This window comes from Tinamus guttatus, unplaced genomic scaffold, assembly GCF_059628265.1.
Source record: "Tinamus guttatus ecotype Peru unplaced genomic scaffold, ASM5962826v1 Tinamus_guttatus_pri_ptg000212l, whole genome shotgun sequence".
NCBI lineage: Eukaryota > Metazoa > Chordata > Aves > Tinamiformes > Tinamidae > Tinamus > Tinamus guttatus.
In genome coordinates, this window is record NW_028288746.1 from 924,570 (window position 1) to 942,643 (window position 18,074).

General features: G+C 44.0%; 1 protein-coding gene across 3 annotated transcripts; it reads left to right on the plus strand.

Annotated features, from left to right (window-relative positions):
* Positions 1 to 554: 554 nt before the first annotated feature.
* On the plus strand, positions 555 to 16,468 carry EMP2 (epithelial membrane protein 2). Of its 3 annotated transcripts, none has more exons than XM_088524590.1 (6): positions 555 to 678; positions 5,593 to 5,784; positions 11,299 to 11,399; positions 14,249 to 14,342; positions 15,436 to 15,582; positions 16,177 to 16,468. In XM_088524590.1, the coding sequence occupies exons 3-6, from the start codon at positions 11,322 to 11,324 to the stop codon at positions 16,359 to 16,361; spliced, it is 504 nt and encodes a 167-aa protein (XP_088380716.1). In that variant the 5' UTR covers positions 555 to 678; positions 5,593 to 5,784; positions 11,299 to 11,321; the 3' UTR covers positions 16,362 to 16,468. The 3 variants fall into 3 exon arrangements, with proteins under 3 accessions (XP_088380716.1, XP_088380719.1, XP_088380718.1); XM_088524593.1 differs by having other exon boundaries at positions 5,613 to 5,784; XM_088524592.1 differs by lacking the exon at positions 555 to 678 and having other exon boundaries at positions 5,545 to 5,784.
* Positions 16,469 to 18,074: the final 1,606 nt, after the last annotated feature.

Here is an 18,074-nt window from a genome sequence, read left to right on the forward strand (position 1 = left end):
GCACGGAGCGGGGCAGCGGCAGGGCCTGGGGCTGCTCGTCCAACACCCGGGGCCTGGGAGGGCAGCGCAGCCAGCGCGCTCAGCGCAACGACACGCACACGGGGCGCGGAAGAGCCTGCCAGAAATCCTGCCGGACCGATAACGCCCGCGTGACAGCCTTTAAGTTTTACTTTCAATTGCACCGGCTACAAATCCAATGTAAAAATGATTTCATAGAGGTAGCCTGTGAACTGAGCGCTAAATCATATGCTACAGGATTGCTGGGAAACCAAGGAGTAGTGGTGGGAAGAGTTTGCTCTTTCCATTTTATAGCCAGCTCTTCTATAGGCAGTAAAGATGTATTTTCACACTCTTGCTAAGTGGTGTGTGTTTCTCAATGCAAAACTAGTCTGCTCATAGCCAAATCAAAACAAGCATTTTGAACATTTTATAGCACTGAATCTAACACATTTAATTGCTAGCAATTTCCATAGAACATCTGCCAAAGTTAAAACAATATCAGCTTTCATTTCTCCTGAATTAAATGCTTTGCTTTCAATCTGGAAAGACAGACCTTTTCTGCCTTTGTTTGCTGGTTAATTAGGTGGAACAACATAAATCACTCTGGCCCTTCATTTGGATCTGGAATAACCATTTGAATAAACAGCGGTCTGTACTCGGTAGAGCTCCAGTTTTGAGGTACACTCGCAGAGCTATATTAATGCCTCGAATCAACGCTGCTTGTTTTTGCTTCTCGTTGCCTCCAACTGGGGACACATTTGAAGCCTCAACCTGAGGGAAAGGTCTAGTGCTGTATCGGGTCTGTCCCTCCCTGCCCTAACAAGGTACTGAGTGGGGACAACCCCGGCACCCAGATGTGACCACGCGGTGATTGAGCAGGGTGAGGCCAGGCCGCACCTCAGCTCAGTTATGTGCTTCACAAGCAGGTTCCCAAGAGGTTCCCATAGCTGAGTCGCTTGTTAGTACTGCCCTGTGCCATTAAAGGGCTTTAATTCCGTGGGCTACGGAGCCAGGACTTGGCCAGCAGAGCTGCACGGTCCTTAACCAGTACTGGGAGGGATGGGTGGCCTGAGATCACTGCAGAAAAGGGACAAGGCATTGCTTGTCCTTGCTATCCCTACCTGAGAATCACACTCCGCTATCCCACCATCACTTCAGGTATTTCTCCACTGCCCAGAGCAAAAGTCAGCTTTGCTCCCAGTGTTACATCAAGTCTGTGAAAGATAGGAAAGAATTCCAAGAGTCCCAAGGGCACGTGGATCCTGCAGAAGAGTCTTGCAAAACATGGATACCTAAAACAAATAGATATGGAAACAAATGGATAACCGTCGCAGGAGGAGGGAACTGGAAGGACCTCGTGGGTCATCACGTCCGCGCCCCTGTACTGCACAACTGCTTTATTGGACAATCCATTGCGATTGGGAGGCCTTTTTCTCCTGCTGTGCTGGCTACAAGGTTGTTCCAGGACCTGGCTGCTTTAAAGGTTAGGAACCACCTTCTAATTTCTACCCTAAACATATTCACAACTGATTTATAGCCTTTTATTCTGGTCTTTAGGTTAAATAGTTCTTTCTCCTTATATGTGTTTACTCTGATCTGTAAACAGCAAGTCTATCCCCAGTCTGTCTTCATTTTTGGAAACGAGCAAGCTAGAACAAGAAGTACTTGCTGTGTTTAGTGTAGCAAAACAAGCCGCTAGTTCTTTTAGACCAGCCTGATTGTTAAGAGAGTTTTAATGTATACTACAATTTTGTTTATAGTGAAATAGTATGTGCTGTACAAGTTGCACCAGGCTGACTGAATGGAAAGGACATGCTGAATATCCGAAATGTGGTGTTTCTTGCCATTTCTAAGCGTACAGTTAAGCTCTGTCCACACACACGCTTCCAGTTTCACATGTTTTGCAAAATGTTCTGCAGATGACTCTATGAAAGTTAAGAGAATGTATTTGTGTTCTGTGAGAAACCCCAAACTGCAGTGTACAAGTTGTTTCTTCTGTTGTTTGCTGCTGGCTTTTCTGTGTCAGTATGTGTCTTCTGAGAAGTAATGTCTTGAGCTGACTTCTGCCATGGGGTATCTTCCATGGAAGGGCAGTTAGCATTTTTCCAAAGGAGGAGCAATGTGCTCCTTTTTTTGTCATAAACTATAGGTAGATGAGAGGTCCTCGAGTGCTGAAGTCCCCAAGTAACAACCACGATGAAATGAAGGCTGAGGAACCACCTTAGGTGCTATTTAGAAATGGTAACAAGATGTCTTGAAGGAAAGAGAATTTATGAAAATTTTACTTCTGAGGGAGATGCTGGCTTGTGCTTTTGAAACAGGACAAGCATCATCTCTCTGCTCAGCACCCCAGGAGGGAGGCGGGTTCGGAGGGACGGAGGCTCGTGAGAGCGGTGCCACATCCCGCGGGTCGCTCGTCCCTCAGGCTTCTCGAACCGTGCAGCCTTGTCCCTCTGAACTGTCATTGCAGCACAGGGTGGCTGGTGTAAATGAGAGGTTTTGCAGGAGCATTTGAAGGCATCTAGCTTGGATCTTTTAAGCACTAGGGTTTTTTAGGATTTTCAGGTAAGACCTCGCTAGCCCCTTTTCCCTGTATGCGCCACTTCCCCCCCAGGGCAGGGCCCTGTTCAGTGTTTTCCCATAGCCCTGACGTGTTTTCTCTTTCCTCGCCCTCCTCACCAAGATTTATTGCACAGTGACTTCCCTCTGCCTGTAGGAAGCGAGGCTACAGTGGCAGGAGTGGTAGGGCAAGCCCTAACCCAGCCTGAACTTGTTCAGAATTAAGTGATGGACAGAGTTACCGGGTAGCAGGAACGCTGGATCCCCAGCTCCATCCCAAGCACCACCAAAACTTCTATAAAAGCACTTAGAAGACTGCTTGTAAGCTTCTTTGCACCTTGCTACTCAAAGCTTAAAGTTAGGCATTTTTGCTCCTTTTATTTTGTGTGTGTGTCTCAATGGGAGTGCATGGCATTCCAGGATTCACGTTCCCAGACTTTGGAGCAGTAGCCTAGTAACGCTGTTCTGGTGAGGACAGGAGGAGCACGGAGCTGAGAAACTCCAAGGAAAAGCTGCCAGGCCTCAGTGCGGCCACTGTCTGTTCTGTGCTTGCAGCTCAGCCGCATTTCTGAGCATCAGCCTGGATTTAGGTTTTGGGAAATAGATGGACAGAGAGCAGAAAGGGTGGCTCAGGGTCCTTTCTCATTTGGGTGATTAGGACAAGAACAGGGGATTATTCATTTGCTTTTCTTCAGATTTACTGCTCTTCGGGTAGTCCCATACCAAGAGGAGGAGCAAACATCAGACCTGTAACAACAAAAGACTTTGTTAAGCTCCAGATACGTATTCACAGTCATCTTCACACACACGGAAAGCAGACCTCAAGGCTTTGGTGGCAAGCAAAGATTTCCTGAAAGAAAGTGGACAAAGCACAGCTCCTACCATATCTTGCCAGTTTGTATCCAAGCCCTGTGCTTCACTGTCGAATCTAGCAAGCTGACTGCTTCAGTTGGGCTCCAGATTGCAGGAGTCTCAGGTTGGTGTGTTGCAAGAGCACCATAAAAGTCTAGTGTAGATCTGGCAGAAAGATCTGAGCATGAAAGCAAGTCAGAGTTTGAATCGACCCCTGAACACGATGACTAGATCTGCCAGTGTCTGTGGAGACCTTCAGGTCCTTCCCTTGGTCACCTTGGGACCAAAGGCTCCTTCGCTGCAGAAGCCACCAGACACTGCTGATGCGTCGGGAGCAAGGCTCTATGGACATTATACACGAATTTTCAATGCACGGACCTAAAGGCCTTCGCATAAAAATATGCATTTAGAATCTTTTCAGGTTTAAACAGTTCTCTTTTGCCCTATGTTACACTATATTGAATTCACTGAGAACAGAGAATAAATGAGCACACCACATTTGTTGATAGATTTGTATTTTTAACTGCCAAATTACACTTTCATTCATTAGACATGAATGAAAGAGAAAACTTAATACCTATGGGGTTTGTGTACCCACAAGCTCTAGCAGTAGTGGCTCAGTTCACACACACAGAACTGTGAACATGCTTCTCCGGGGCTGCTGGCAGCAAAGCCCTTCCATGCAGTTCAGAAATCGACCTGCAACTCTAGTTTCAAGATTAGCTCTTGTGTTCTATGCAGTGTTTAAGGCTGACCTTAGGCCTTAAAGTAAGGCTCCCAAGGCATCACGTAAAATGGTATGGTGCTATGCTTCAGCTGTGCTTTTCATGTTATTTTTTAATTTGCAGTGAGGAAACAGGTAAGAAGAAAGGAGAAAAACCCATGAGAAGGTGTTTATGCTTTTCCACACTTCTCCCTGCATGGCCGGAGGAGTCTTCTCTGGCTGGCTGGGAAGGATCCAAATGTGTCACAGCTTAAGGAGCCCTGGAAAATGCCCACGTTGGCCTTGGGGTTGCACAAATGCTGGGGACAGAGCGACCAAGGGCTGCTGTGTCGGGTGCCTCTCAGGCCACCCTGGCAGAGCTCAGTCATGTGCTAGTTGCCCTGGTTAACTCTGCAGCAACAAACACAACAGGCAGATGATCCAATTGAAGTTACTCAAAGGAGGGATTAATGTACAGATGCCACAGCCCGTGAGCGAGGCCAGAGCAACACAGATGCAGTCATGTGCACTAGTGTTTTGCAAGCCATTAAGGATTGAAAATAGAAGTGTGACTGGTATGAGAAGAATTAACCAGAATGAGATGATACCAGCGGTGTGAAGTGCTGCAGGCATCTCAAGGAGGTTTTGATTCAGTATCACTTAATGAAAGAACAGCTGGCAAGGTGCCACTAAAACTGATATATCCAGTTGACAAGCAGATAACAGTGGTGGAGGGGGAGGAAAGATGACTGCAGGAATCCAGCATAGCCTCCTGCAGAACAAAGAAGTAAGTAACTGCCAAAAGTGCTCGTCAGCAGATAATCAAGCACAAAAAACATACCATGATGCCCAGTTTTCTATACTAGCCAGTTTATGAGAATATTGAAAAGTGTAGAAAGAAAGCGTGAGAGTTCTGGTATTGTCTGCCTCATTTTAAGGAACCTCACTCAGTAATTTATTTGCTGTAATGTTGGTGTTCCCAATTGTTGAATTAACTCGGGAAGAGGAATAATGAAACTGGAGTTGTTTCAACTGGTATAATTATTCTGTTGGTGTTAAATTTCCTGAATTTCTTGTCCTTTATGTTGTTTGATATTTAGGCCTTAGGTGAACTCCTCAGAGCTTCTGCTAGTTTGGGAAACGCTCTGCTGTCTGAACGTATTTCACTTTTGTTTCCATTTTGGAGGATCATTCAAGAAGAAAACCAGAACCCTTCGTATCTGTTAAAAGAAAAAAGTAGATTAACACTATCACTCTGTTCCTTATAAACCAGGATATTTTATGCAAGTTTAGGGCCAAGAGTGCAGGCAAAATATGAGCTGACTCTGTGCTATGTCATAAGACATCATGAGATGTGGCACAAGAGCTCTGAGTAAAAAGTGAAGTGATTATCATGTAAATACAAACATCTTATGATGTATCACAAGATGACAGGCTTCTCTTGCCACCAACATAAAAGCTTTTTCTTCTAACTTGAGATATGTCGGCTTAATTAGAGCACTGAAGGGCAGAGGAATTGATAATTACAAAGGCTTGTTGTGGTTCATCTCGGCACCAGTGATCTCAAGGAAGTGCCGCTGAATCAAATCCTCGCTGGTGGCCCGGAGACCAGACCTGCTGTTCTCGCCGCCGCGCAAGACGCGGGTGCAGAAGCGGCAGGAATGCGGCTCGTTGAGCAGGATCCTCTCCCGGCCTGCGGGTGCGTCTTCACGCGTAGCACCCTTGGGGTGGGTGACGGGGGTGTGCGGAGCAGGCAGCGCCGCGCCTGTGCTGAGCGCAGTTCTTGCGTTTAGAGATGATAAAAAGAGTGGACTTGGGGACAGAACACCAAGCGGCAGGAGAAACTGCAGCCTTCTCAGAGTGAGCGAGCCCAGGATGAATATCCTGTACTGCGCTCATGCTTCTTTGGTTGCAAGAATCAAGCATGTACCAAGGTGAGAAACCAGCAAACGGCAGAACTTAACCCTGTAGGAGGAGTGAGAACGTGGGTTACTGAGATCCCAGCTAGACTAGAAAATAGTGTAAAACTTGCTAAGAATTTTCAAGGACAGAGTTTTCCCTTTTGCTTGCTTGCAGTACTGAACAACAGATTTCAAAGTTATTTTTGTTTGTTTGGGCTCTTGGGCATTAAAAAAGATTTTATCTTACAGATAAACTGAAGCTGGCTTATTTATTTATTTTGGGGAAAGCGGAAAGGTGTGTGATATATTACAGTATAATGTATCATTGCGAGGTTGGAATAGGGAGGCAAGACGTTGTGCAATGTGTTTGCTTGGGAGCCCTGGCCTGGATACTTGTCTTTTCACTCTGTAGCTCCCTGATGATTACACTGGTTTATTGTGCAAAAAGATGCCTACCTCTCCGCAAGGCCTGAATGTAATGGCAGGGGTCCCTCTTAGCCACATCTTGTAACGCACGGTGGGCTTTAACCACAGAAGCGCAAATTATTGCTGCCAGTAGGCTCAGTTCCTGCAAAGATTAAAGATAAGTGCGAGTGAGTGCTGTACTTTTCCTCCCTATTCAAAATGAGGTAGCAGCAGAGTATTACCCAGAAACGACTTTCTTGTGCTATTTGGAAAAATGCTTGTTAATGTAACTGGCCTTCTCTTTTCAGGGCGTTTTATGCAAGTGTCCAGAAACTTGCTGCATCTGTAGGAAGGCTTATTACCACAGCCCAGGTGGATGCGGCCACAGCTTAACGAGTAGCTCGTTATGCCTCACTTCAGCAGAGCGGGCACTTGTAGCTCAGTTCTATCTTTGCAGTTCTGTCTCACAACACACTTTGTGAAGTGCTGTTAAATACTGAGACTTGCAACTGAAGAATTCATTTTGAGCTCCAATGCTTTTCCTTATGCCTTTTTTTTTTTTGTTAAGTGTGATATGTGATGAAATAAGTCCAATTTTAGTAATGATGTTCTTTTTTCCCTGAGCTTTGTTGGAGTACAGGGCAGTTCCTGAAACAGCTGCAGATTCCCTGGGAAGTGAAGGACAGAAGGTTCCATGTCCTGCACAAGCAGGGAGTTAGTTCAGGACGCCCTGGGCATCCGTCAATTTTGAAAATGCCCAAGAATGGAGTTTCCACAGCCTCATGGGCTCCAGTGCAGCACCCATCCACGCTCATTAGCTCTAATGAAAATGGTTTTCACAACTGGGATATTCCTTGCTGTCACTTGTGGCTGTTGCCTCTTGCCTTTCGACATGCCCTTTTGAAACAAGGGGCTGCATCGCTTCTATAAAGACACATGTAGCAGATCCTGTAAAGTTGTTTTGATTTTTTTTTGGCATACATAAAGTTCCAAAAGAACTTAAACTAATTGGGGAAAAATGGACAGTATCTATCGTATTGTCTCCATCCATGCCTTATGGCAGTCTACTTCAAACAACATGTATAAATATCTTGCCTCGAGAGCACAGTGTGTGTTGCTTCAAACGATAGAACATAAACTATGACTTTACCCAGGAAGTTTTGTTTGATCAGTACACATATACTTACCCATGGAGTCTAAAACAAGAGCTGAGCAATCCTTCTAAACATTTTCGTCCTAGTCATAGTTAGGACAGTACTTCCAAATCTGCAATACAGCAAAAGAAATAAATATTAAGAATCTCTTATTGCACATTCATACTTAAGTTTTATTTAAAAAGCCTGATGATTTCTATGCGTCTTTTTAGGATAATTGGTTGTAGATTCTGTTTTATTTGCCACAGTGCGCATTATTAGAGTGCCAAAATGTGTTTTGGTTCTTATTAGCAAGCACTTTGGCAGCATCAGCCCAGCCGGGTGAGCAGCAGTGCCAGCTTATTTGCTCTTGCAGGTCCCCTCCATTTGAGACAAGCAGGGCCCATGCGGGCGCCTGGCACGTGCTGCCCCTGCCAGGCTGCGACCCGGAGCGGAGGGAGCTGCGGGCAGCAAAGCGGAGGGGAGCTCCTGAGGAGCTGTGGCCTGCGGAGCGGGCTGCTGCCGAGGGGCCTGCTTGCTAACCCTGCAAGCATTAAGAAAGCGGCTGCTGTGTCTGGAAATTCTCCGGGTGAAGATGTGCTCATGCCTCTTGCCTGCTCGCAGAGGTAGGGAGCTGCCGGCTGCCAATGGGGGCCGGGGAGGAGCTGCTCCTGGAGCCCTGGGAAGGAGGCGCTGGGGTGGGGAGGAGCGCGGCGCCGCTGAGGGCAGGAGTAACCCCGGCGCCATAGAGGGCAGGGGTAACCCCGGTACCATAGAGGGCAAGGGTAACCCTGGTACCATAGAGGGCAGGAGTAACCCTGGTGCCGCTGAGGGCAGGGGTGACCCCGGTACCATAGAGGGCAAGGGTGACCCCGGTGCCGTAGAGGGCAGGAGTAACCCCAGTACCATAGAGGGCAGGGGTGACCCCGGTGCCGCAGAGGGCAGGAGTAACCCCGGTGCCGCAGAGGGCAGGAATAACCCCGGTACCATAGAGGGCAGGGGTAACCCTGGTACCATAGAGGGCAGGGGTGACCCCAGTGCCGCAGAGGCCATGGGTACCCCCGGAGCTGCTGGCGGCTGCCTGGGGAGGGCAGGATCAGGGGGGCTCCTGCTGCTGCCGTGTCCTGCGGAGCCGCTGTGGCCGCCTCCGAGGCGAACGGTGCTTTTGGGCTTCCCGTGGGAGACCCCCCTCCTGGTGCCTTGCGCTGCCGGACAAGAGACCCTGCTTGGCCTCCAAAAGGCGCCAGGAATGACAGAACTCGACGCATCTTTTGGTGCCCTTTGGGATCCCTGCCGTGCTCGGGCGTGATGGGATGGTAGCAGGAGTTTGTTGGCTTTCCGTAGTGATTCCTATTGCTTTCTACCTCTATTTCACTTTCTCGCAGTCTTAAAACATTTCTCCTGAAATAAAGAGTCATAACCTGGGATCATAGAAAATCAGCTGTATTAAGACTTCAATAAATTTTCGTTATCACTGAAAAAAAACTTTCATCTAATCTAGACTGTATTTGGGTAAAACATACACTGTCTTCTCATCACCAATATGTGCTTATCCCTGCTTTTTGAAGTGTTTTTTATGCCCAAAGGCATTTAAACAGAAACATTCACTTGACTGAGGATTAAACGGATTTTTCTGGGCTGCCAAATCTTCATTTTACAAGATTGGTTTCAATTAGGTTCCTATTTTTTTGCCTGTCTTACTCTCTGATGCCTCCTTTAATAAAACAAAATCGTCCCGTTAGCCTTAAAATAATCCTGGGTCGGTTTAATTCTCTCTCCTTATATGGCTGGGGACTGCTATGTTCACGCCTGCGTGGAGACGGCCCTGCTGCAAGGAGAGGCAGCCAGGCCGAGCGCCGGGGCGCAGCGCCCTGTGCCGAGGCCGGCACCACTCACAGCGACACTCTTTTCCTGTGGCACTGCACAAGAGCACAGAATATCTCCCTTGCCTCCTTCCTTCCTTTCATTCAAGGCTCAGTAGGCAGCCACGGGTGACGTTGCTAGAAGGTGACTGCAGGGTGCGGAGGCCCTTGAGTCATACGGCGCTATCAGCTCTTCTGAGGAAACTACCGCTTCTGCTTGTGGTGCCTGAACAGGGAGAAACTGGGAAGGAATAAACAACGAGTAGTTGTGTCCTTTTTTTTTTCCCAATTTATCTTTCCAATATGATCACTCCAGAGGCACAGAGAAAGGTTTTTCAAATTAATTTATATTTTCTCTAATGCAATTTTATGTTGTTTGGCTTTGTCCTTGTTATGATGCCGTACGGCAGCGCAATGCTGCGCTCCTGCGTACACGTACAGGATTAGTCTGGAACGTCTCGTCTCTATTCAGCGTGTTTGTGTGCTGGCTTTTATCTTTTTGTTAAAGTTCTGCAGAGTAGTTGTATTTTGGAATGATGAGAATGCCAGTGGTGCTGCTATTCTCTTTTAAAATGCTGTCAAAGTAATCCTTTTATTTGGTTGAATTCTCCATCTGCATTACTTAACAGTATGTGTAGTTCATCAGTCTAGAAAACAGCAGTAGCAAAGAGAAGGTTACACTGGAAAAAAATCATGAAAGTCTTTAAAAAATATGTGTATAGCGACCTCTTCCAGATGCTTGTTCTGTTATGTGAATAGGATCATTTGATATAGGAGAAAACTTTCAAAGTTAAGGAAGTGGAGAAGCAATTACTGCACTGATGAGTGGTCACACGCAGACAATACTAAAGAACAGCACACATTTAGTCCAAAGAAAATATCGGTCCTTATAGAATATAGCTTACATTAATTGGCAAGTATTTTTATACAAGAAAAAGGAACATTAATTGGCAAGTATTTTTATACAAGAAAAAGGATATGATAATGGATATACCCAACAATTGTACATTTCAGTATGTTATTAATAGTAATTTTCCCTGAAGTTTTTGTTACCTGCCCGTAGGTTTCCTGGGGATCGTGATTCAAATCCTAATGAAGTCTGTGAGTCTGCGTTCAGCATCTTCCTTTCTCCATAAGAATTTTTTCATATGAGACATGAAATGCTCTTGGGTGGGCTAGGTAAAGTGAAAAGATAATATCTGGACTAGAAAGAGCGTTAAGTGACTGAAAATAACTCACTGGAGTGTTACACAGCTGCCAGATTTATTCAACCCTAGTTGTCAGAGCAACATATTGAAGAAAACGGTAGCCTAGAGTTACCTAGCACAGGTTAAAACTTTCACGCTGTGCTATTTGTAAGGACAAGCTATATGAAACATAAGACACATCCTAGGTCTAGGCATGGCTATGAGCTCCCCAAATCCAGCAGCACACGAGGAAATGAGGCTGGGATTTGCAGGGTACTTCCGTAAACATCAGTAGGGAAGTAGGTCTGCTCTCGTTGCTGGAGGAGCTCACGAGAGACCCTTCTCTGTGCCGAGCACTGCAGTGAGTAGCACTGCAGCCGCCCGCTTACAAAGGGCTCCTCTTGCCCTCGCTTTCAGGTGGAGGTTCCTTTCCACACCGGTGCCTGGTGTTACACCATGCGTAGCAAAAAGCTGTCCTGCTGCTGTATAGCCTGACTCAAAGGGGATCTTCCTGTCTCTGGAAAGGGAGCGCTCTGAAGTCAAAATCCACCCAGCAGTGCCAGTCCTGCCACGCACCTCGCTCTGAAATACACCCAGGGTGACCCTGCTGCCAAGGTGGCCTTATGGCAGGCTGACCAGTTAGCACGTTTTAAAGATTGATCCTATCCGCTCTTATTTTTAACAGATTTCTCTCAGACTAACGCCTCCTCACGTCAAGGATGCTGATTCTTCTGGCTTTCATTATTGTGTTTCATATAACCTCAGCAGCGCTGCTGTTCATCTCAACTATTGACAATGTAAGTTTGATTCCTCCTGTTTATCCCTAGGGCACCCAGATCAGAAGCTTTATACAGTTCTAGTTCTGTTGTACTACATTTCAGATTATTTTCTGGGTATATATTGAACATTAGAAGTCTTAAAAATTTATTTTGTATTGTGTATTATGTTTTGAAAATATATTATGTTTTGAATGTGCAATATGCAAAAAAACACTAGTCCTAAAGTCTTTATTTTAAAATTAAAAATTATGCAATTAAAAGTAGAGCTGGTAATTTTGCTGCAAGACAACTTTAAATGGACCAACGAGCTTACACGGCCTATACCGTATCATTTTCTGTACTTTCATCAAACCCCCACGTCCCACAAGCCACGCAAAACCGAACTGTTCCAAAGTGTATATGAAATCAATACCGGCCCTCTTAGTTGTGTTTAGAATTTGATGTCTTTAGCAGCGTTTCTTTAGGTGTCTTGCTTATTGGAAGCATTTAACATTATTAACCACAGCAGTCTGCTTGCACTTGTTTTTGTAAAACAAGCAAACAAACAAGACGTGGCCTGGACATTCCCGTTGCTGCTCTACTGGATGAGACAGAACAAGTGACTGCTCCTCTTGCACGCGGCCTCACGCACGAGTCTGCGTTGTGCAGCTCATCTTCCTCTCAGTGAAGATGTTTGCAAATACAGACATGTGAGGAGGCTGGAGCTGCGGCTCTTGGTTCAGCTACATCTGAGGGGAAGGGGGAAAAACTTCTTACCCTTTTATGTCATACATACGAAGTCTGATATCTCATGATTTATGCATCAGCCAGGATGTGCTTTCCTTAGATGTGATTGCCCCAGGTGTTTAACTGAATTCTGAAAGAGACACAAAGAATTTCACTATTTCCATTTACTTGAAGCAATTCCCCCACAAATTTTTAGAATCACATTGTTTTTCTGATTACCCTTTCTTTGTTACTAGGAAGAATTTATCTTCCAATATTTATGTTTGGCTCTTCATATCTTCCTCTTTCCTTCCTGCTTATCCTGATTGTGGTCTTCTTAACTGCTTGCTGCAGTGTTTCTTTCTCTAAGAATGTGTGTGCTCAGGCTTTTAGGATTAAAAATGTCGATACTGGAAATACTTCACCATATTCAGTGAAGCTGGTTCAAATCCCATACAGGTTTCCAAGGCTGTGCTTTAAATGAAATGATATAATGCCCAAAGCTCCTTACTGCAAAACTGCAAACTCAGATGTTATCTTGCAGTCAGCTGGTAGATTTGTTGCATTGAAGTAGGTCATTAATTGAGCACTAAAGGCAGGTTGTTTTAACCTGTTCCTTTTGAGTATTTAGGGAGCTAGGACAGTGGAAGGGCAAATTATTCTAAGTTCAGACCTTCTACATACAAATCAAATTGCAAAAATACAAAACATGCCCTTTGTGTTATTAGTTATTTTTAAAAACTTACTAACTTAAAATAGAAGGTTGTTACCTTGGTTAGATTTTCTGGTCTTCAGAGGCTTTATATATTTATAAGTATCATGTTGAAGGAATTATACAGCACCTAAAGTTGAAAAATCATATATTGAACTCATTGCAAAATCCGAATGAATAGCTTAGTTCATCCTGGAAAGTAATTATTTTTCTTAAATGTGATATTCCAGTGGTATTACAACTCATAGTCCTAATGTCATAGTTGCTGGACTGTTTGAAAAGGTGCACAGCAATCTTTGAGGTTTCCTGAATGTCTTTTCCAGTAGCAGATGCTATCAGAATTCGTATTTTAAAATTGTATTTTTCCAACTCGAGTCAGAACAAAGGCCTGGTTGGATTTTGTAACTGGCGTGGATTTCCTGAGGAAATACCACTTGTGTGGAGTTCTTGCAGCATTTGTAGGGCTGATACCATAAAAACCTCTTCACTGTAGTACTGCTTTGTGTTAAAAGTTAAAACGTCAAAATAGCAGGATCACAGTGGGGTACTAACGACCAACTTCCAGTGTGACGCTGTTGTGTACACCCTGCATTGCGCGGTGAGAGTACGGTTGTGTTTTCAAAGCTGAGGTTGATTCATTCAATGTCAGGAAATAGAAAATTTATAGTCAAAGCTTCTGTTTCAGAGATATGTTACCCTGCTGTTTCCCACAAGTTAAAAAGCAAGAGTTGCATTTTCCAAACAGGTTCTAGAGGATGTTGCTAGGAGCAGTACCCTGGAATCGCCAGCAGAACAAAGCAGATTTTGTTTAGTTGCCTGAAGTATTCAGTGGTCACTGAACATCCAAAATTACCATCCAGACAGTGGAAAATCCCTTGTTGCTCTGGGTTAAGATTATTGCCTCTTCTCCTTCTTTCCTTCACGTGGGTCCAAAACAAAAATGCCCTTCAAAACATTAATGAATACAGAAAGTTCAAGCTTTTATGAGGTGCCTTGCTTTAACTTACTTACCTGAACAGCTGCCAACTGATGCAGCAGATTCCTGGTCAGGTCAATGAGTCAACACAGCATGACCAGGAAACATTCAGAAAGGCCCCTGCTGCCACCCCTTTGCCTGCTCGTTCACACATCCTCATCTCGAGCAGTGGCAATGGAAACTTTGCCACTGTTCTGCACTGGGAACACAAAGTGTTTTCGAATCCCCGAGGCCTCTGGTTTCTCACCCAGCCCAAGACATGGAAGAGTGTTCCCTTTTCTTTGCTCTTTTCCTTATGGTCTAACCTCTAAGAATTCCTTCTAAATCTGTTAGATCTGAAATCCTGTTTGAAAAGTTAAGTAGCAAAAATGAACAGAACTTTGTTCCAGTGGAAATATCCAACCAGCAGAGCTTTGTTTTCTTTTGTTTTTGCTTTTGATTTTTCTGTAAGATTCCTTTACTTCTCTTTTGCAGGCCTGGTGGGTAGGAGATAACTTTTCTACAGATGTGTGGAGAACGTGCGTCACCAACACTAGCACCTGCACAGCTATTACCGATCAATTCAACGGTGAGTGGCGCAGTTCTGTAACAGGAAATAGTGTGAATCACTGCTGAATTTTGCAGGTGTAGTGGCATCAGAAAACTATAAACTATAAAACTTCTGCAGAAAAACTATACACTTCCACCACTCAAGTCTTGTAAACCCTTTCATAATGACTTTTGATTTTGGACAAGCAAAAGGTTCCAAAAGTTTCTGTAAGAGGAAATCACAAAGTGCAAGCAAGTACCATCAAAGCATCGTAGAACGGAATAAACCAAGCAACTAGCAACAAGAGTTCTAGAGAACTCTCAAAAATTAAACCAGATAAAAACAGTGAAGTCATTTGCAAGGGGCTCTAAAGTGATAGAATATGACTGTCAGAATTAAAGTTTAACTTTCAAAGTTGAACCTAAAACACATACAGGATTGGAAGAGGGGAAAGGAAGTCAGAACATAAGCTACCATTTTCACAAAGAGATCGCAACAGCACACACAGTCTAATCTGCCCTGCTTTAGCAAAATAAATAGAGTAAAAATGTTTTCTTCTGAACTGATACATTTATGATATGCTTTCAGTCTTGGTGTATATTAAAGGGGTAGTTGATTTAAAAAGCCCTGTACTTACAAAATAACAATCGCTTGAGCATCGACTAGGTTGAGGGCATATCTATACTGCAGTTAGCAAGATTTTACATTTCAGCTTTTTTGTACTCAAAAAAATTCTTAAATATTTTGGCTCCAGGTTGTAGGGAGTTAATTGTCAAGAGAAAACTGGAACCTAAAGAATGGTTTATGCTGAGTTTGCAGTCCTGTCCAGCTACACCTTCGTGGGGGAGCTGTCCCGCGGCCCCGTGAAAGGCTCCGCTCCCCGTTCTGCATTTCTAGGCCCGCAGACACGCGGCCGTTGCGCTGCCCTTGGTGCAGCGATGGACGCAGAGGACGCAGCAGCGGGGCCTGGGGGAGGAAGCAAACAGCCCGTCAGCTTGGCCGCGCTCATTCCCAGGAAGCAGCGAGGGTCGTGCCCGGCGCTGCTCCGGGCCCAGGCCGTACTGCCGCTGCGCGCGTTGCAGCAGGAGGTGGAGAAGTGCATTGTTAATGAAGGCTGCTTTTATTTTCACAGATTATCAATCAATTCAGGCTGTGCAGGCTGCAATGATCCTGTCTACTATTTTCTGTTGTGTGGCATTTCTGGTTTTCATTCTTCAACTGTTCCGTCTAAAACAAGGAGAAAGATTTGTGCTAACTTCTATTATCCAGCTCCTGTCATGTGAGTGGTTTTTGACACTTGTCACTTCAGTGGTGCTTATACTTATGTAGAGAAAGGAAGAGGGGGAAAATAAAGTTTCAAGAGGAATCAGCTTCATGAAAAGGTGGTAGAGCTCCACACATCATAGCTTGTCCTACACATTTGCTTAGTTTGAACTGTTCCACTCCATACTAGTTACGCAGTTAAAGGGCTCAGCAGTAAAGCCCTTTAAACTTTGAAGGGAGGGGATCTTAGAGATCTTAGATTCTCAACTTCTTGAACAACATTGTGATTGCCACAGGCAGGTACTTCCATGATTTTATTAGTCTTTATTATCCAGATACTTAAAATAATTTTGTTTTCATTGCAAATAACAAACACACAGCACTTGAAATAAAACCCTTGCCCAAGGCACTGAAAAGCATGTCCTGAACTACTCCCAGGTTAGTCTGGCTATGGAAAATGACTGCCTACAGAAAAGGATATGGGTGCAAGTGGCAGCAGCTGACAGAAGAGACAGTGAATAGTTGTTATGCATATTTACACCTAATATACATATTATCTATTATTTATATGCATATTTTGCTAAGCTTCACTGTTTTCTTTCTCCTGCAGGTCTGTGTGTTATGATTGCAGCTTCCATTTATACAGATAGGCACGAAGAACTGCACAAGAGCAATGAATATAACGTGGAAGTTTCTCAAGGCCAGTATGGCTATTCCTTCATCTTAGCCTGGATTGCATTTGCCTTTACTCTGATCAGTGGTGTTATGTACCTAGTATTAAGGAAACGGAAATAAATGTCAGCAGCTGTTTCTGTTACTACAGTACAAAACCAAATTCCAATAATCATTTTGTATATAATCATTTACATGGTTTTGTAGTAAAGCTATTGTTTCTTTAAAAATGTACTGTGTTCTTGATATGAAGCAGAACAACATTTGTTTGCAGGTCTGTTGGCACGCTTGGCACCTACAGGTCAAGGGTGTAGCAACACACAAGCAAGCTGTTAGCTTTTACGCATTTCACCATCATAAACGTTTCCCCCTTACCTAGACATTCACAGTTTATTCCTGACCTCAATTAGATTACAAATAAAGCAAGTGGTTATTAATATTTAAGCAATATGCTAACCACATTCCTGTGCCAGATCTCTCCCTCTGGTATGGGATTAAAAAAGGAAGCCCGGATCACAGCGTAAAAACAGTTATGGAAGCCCAAAGCAGCGCTCCGTGCGCGCGTTTCAGGAGGGGAACAGCACTCTGCTATTTATAGTGTGCACTAAGTGCCATCAAGCTTTTATTGAAACCACTTGCTTTGCAAAAGTAAACAATTCCCTTTTGTGCTCTGGCAGACGAGTCCTCTCCCACATTCAGGCCCAGTGTTCAGAGCCTCTGGGAGGAGAAGTTACCAGCAATTTCACTGCACAACTTGGGCCTGGAATAGCCTGAGCTAAGAGATACCCCTTACAATCCCTCTATCCCTCCACTTTTGTATTGTGCGTGGCCTTTCTGGGGGAAAAAAAGGAAAAAAAAAAAAAAAGAGTTACCTTGCCTACACCTGCAAATTTCTAAGTCAGAGATAAAGCAATATCAAATTTGGATTTTTATGGCCAAAAAAGTCAGCATATTTACTACAGCAAAATTTTGATATACAGTAACTCTATGTATCATTGCCAAAAAGCACTCCTTGAGTCTGCTCACGAGAAAATCAGCCTTTAAAAATTTCATTCTAAATTCCTTTGTGGAATTCCTTTACTTGAACTAAGCACTCCTAAATAAATTGGGGTGTAAATATTATGTTTATGATTTCCACTATAGTTTTTCAAAATAAAATGTCTTGGTGACTTTTATTTTTAAATAATTGTATATGTACTGTAATACCAGGCTTAAATGCTCAGTGATGTAATACCGGCTTTGCTTGATGGTGATTTAAGAGTTTGGACACTAGGGTGGAGAGTGAATGAAGTGGCTTTTTCTGGTTAGTCACAGCTAGCTTTGACATTTAATACAGATGTGACTTTATAAAAGCACTAACCATATATTTATTCCAGTACATTCACTACAGTTGCACCCCTACTACAGGCAACAGAAAAGTAAATAGATTTTGAATGAGCTTTTATACTTAATGTAAAACAAATACATTATTACAAAATACTGTAGTTCCATTTAAATTGATGCTACAGTATGCATCAGCTAATGGGTTGACCCATTCATCCTCAAATAATTTATACTCAGTCTCTTACAAAGTAGAGGTTCAGGCAGCTAACTGTATGGGAACTGTTTCCAGCATGATAATATTGTTCCTCTGCTCTTCTGTGAGCGAATAAAGCTCATCAAGAATAGTAACTAGCTATACAAAGAAGTAGGACAACAAAATGTAAAAGATCAGCCCGAGCAAAATGCCTTTTCACCAGCTTAGTATGATGCTACTCTTTCCAGGGTTTTCCCTCTTAGCGGGAACCCTCTCAGTTTCAAATATTAATAGCGCACTTTTTAAAGGGTAGTGTTACT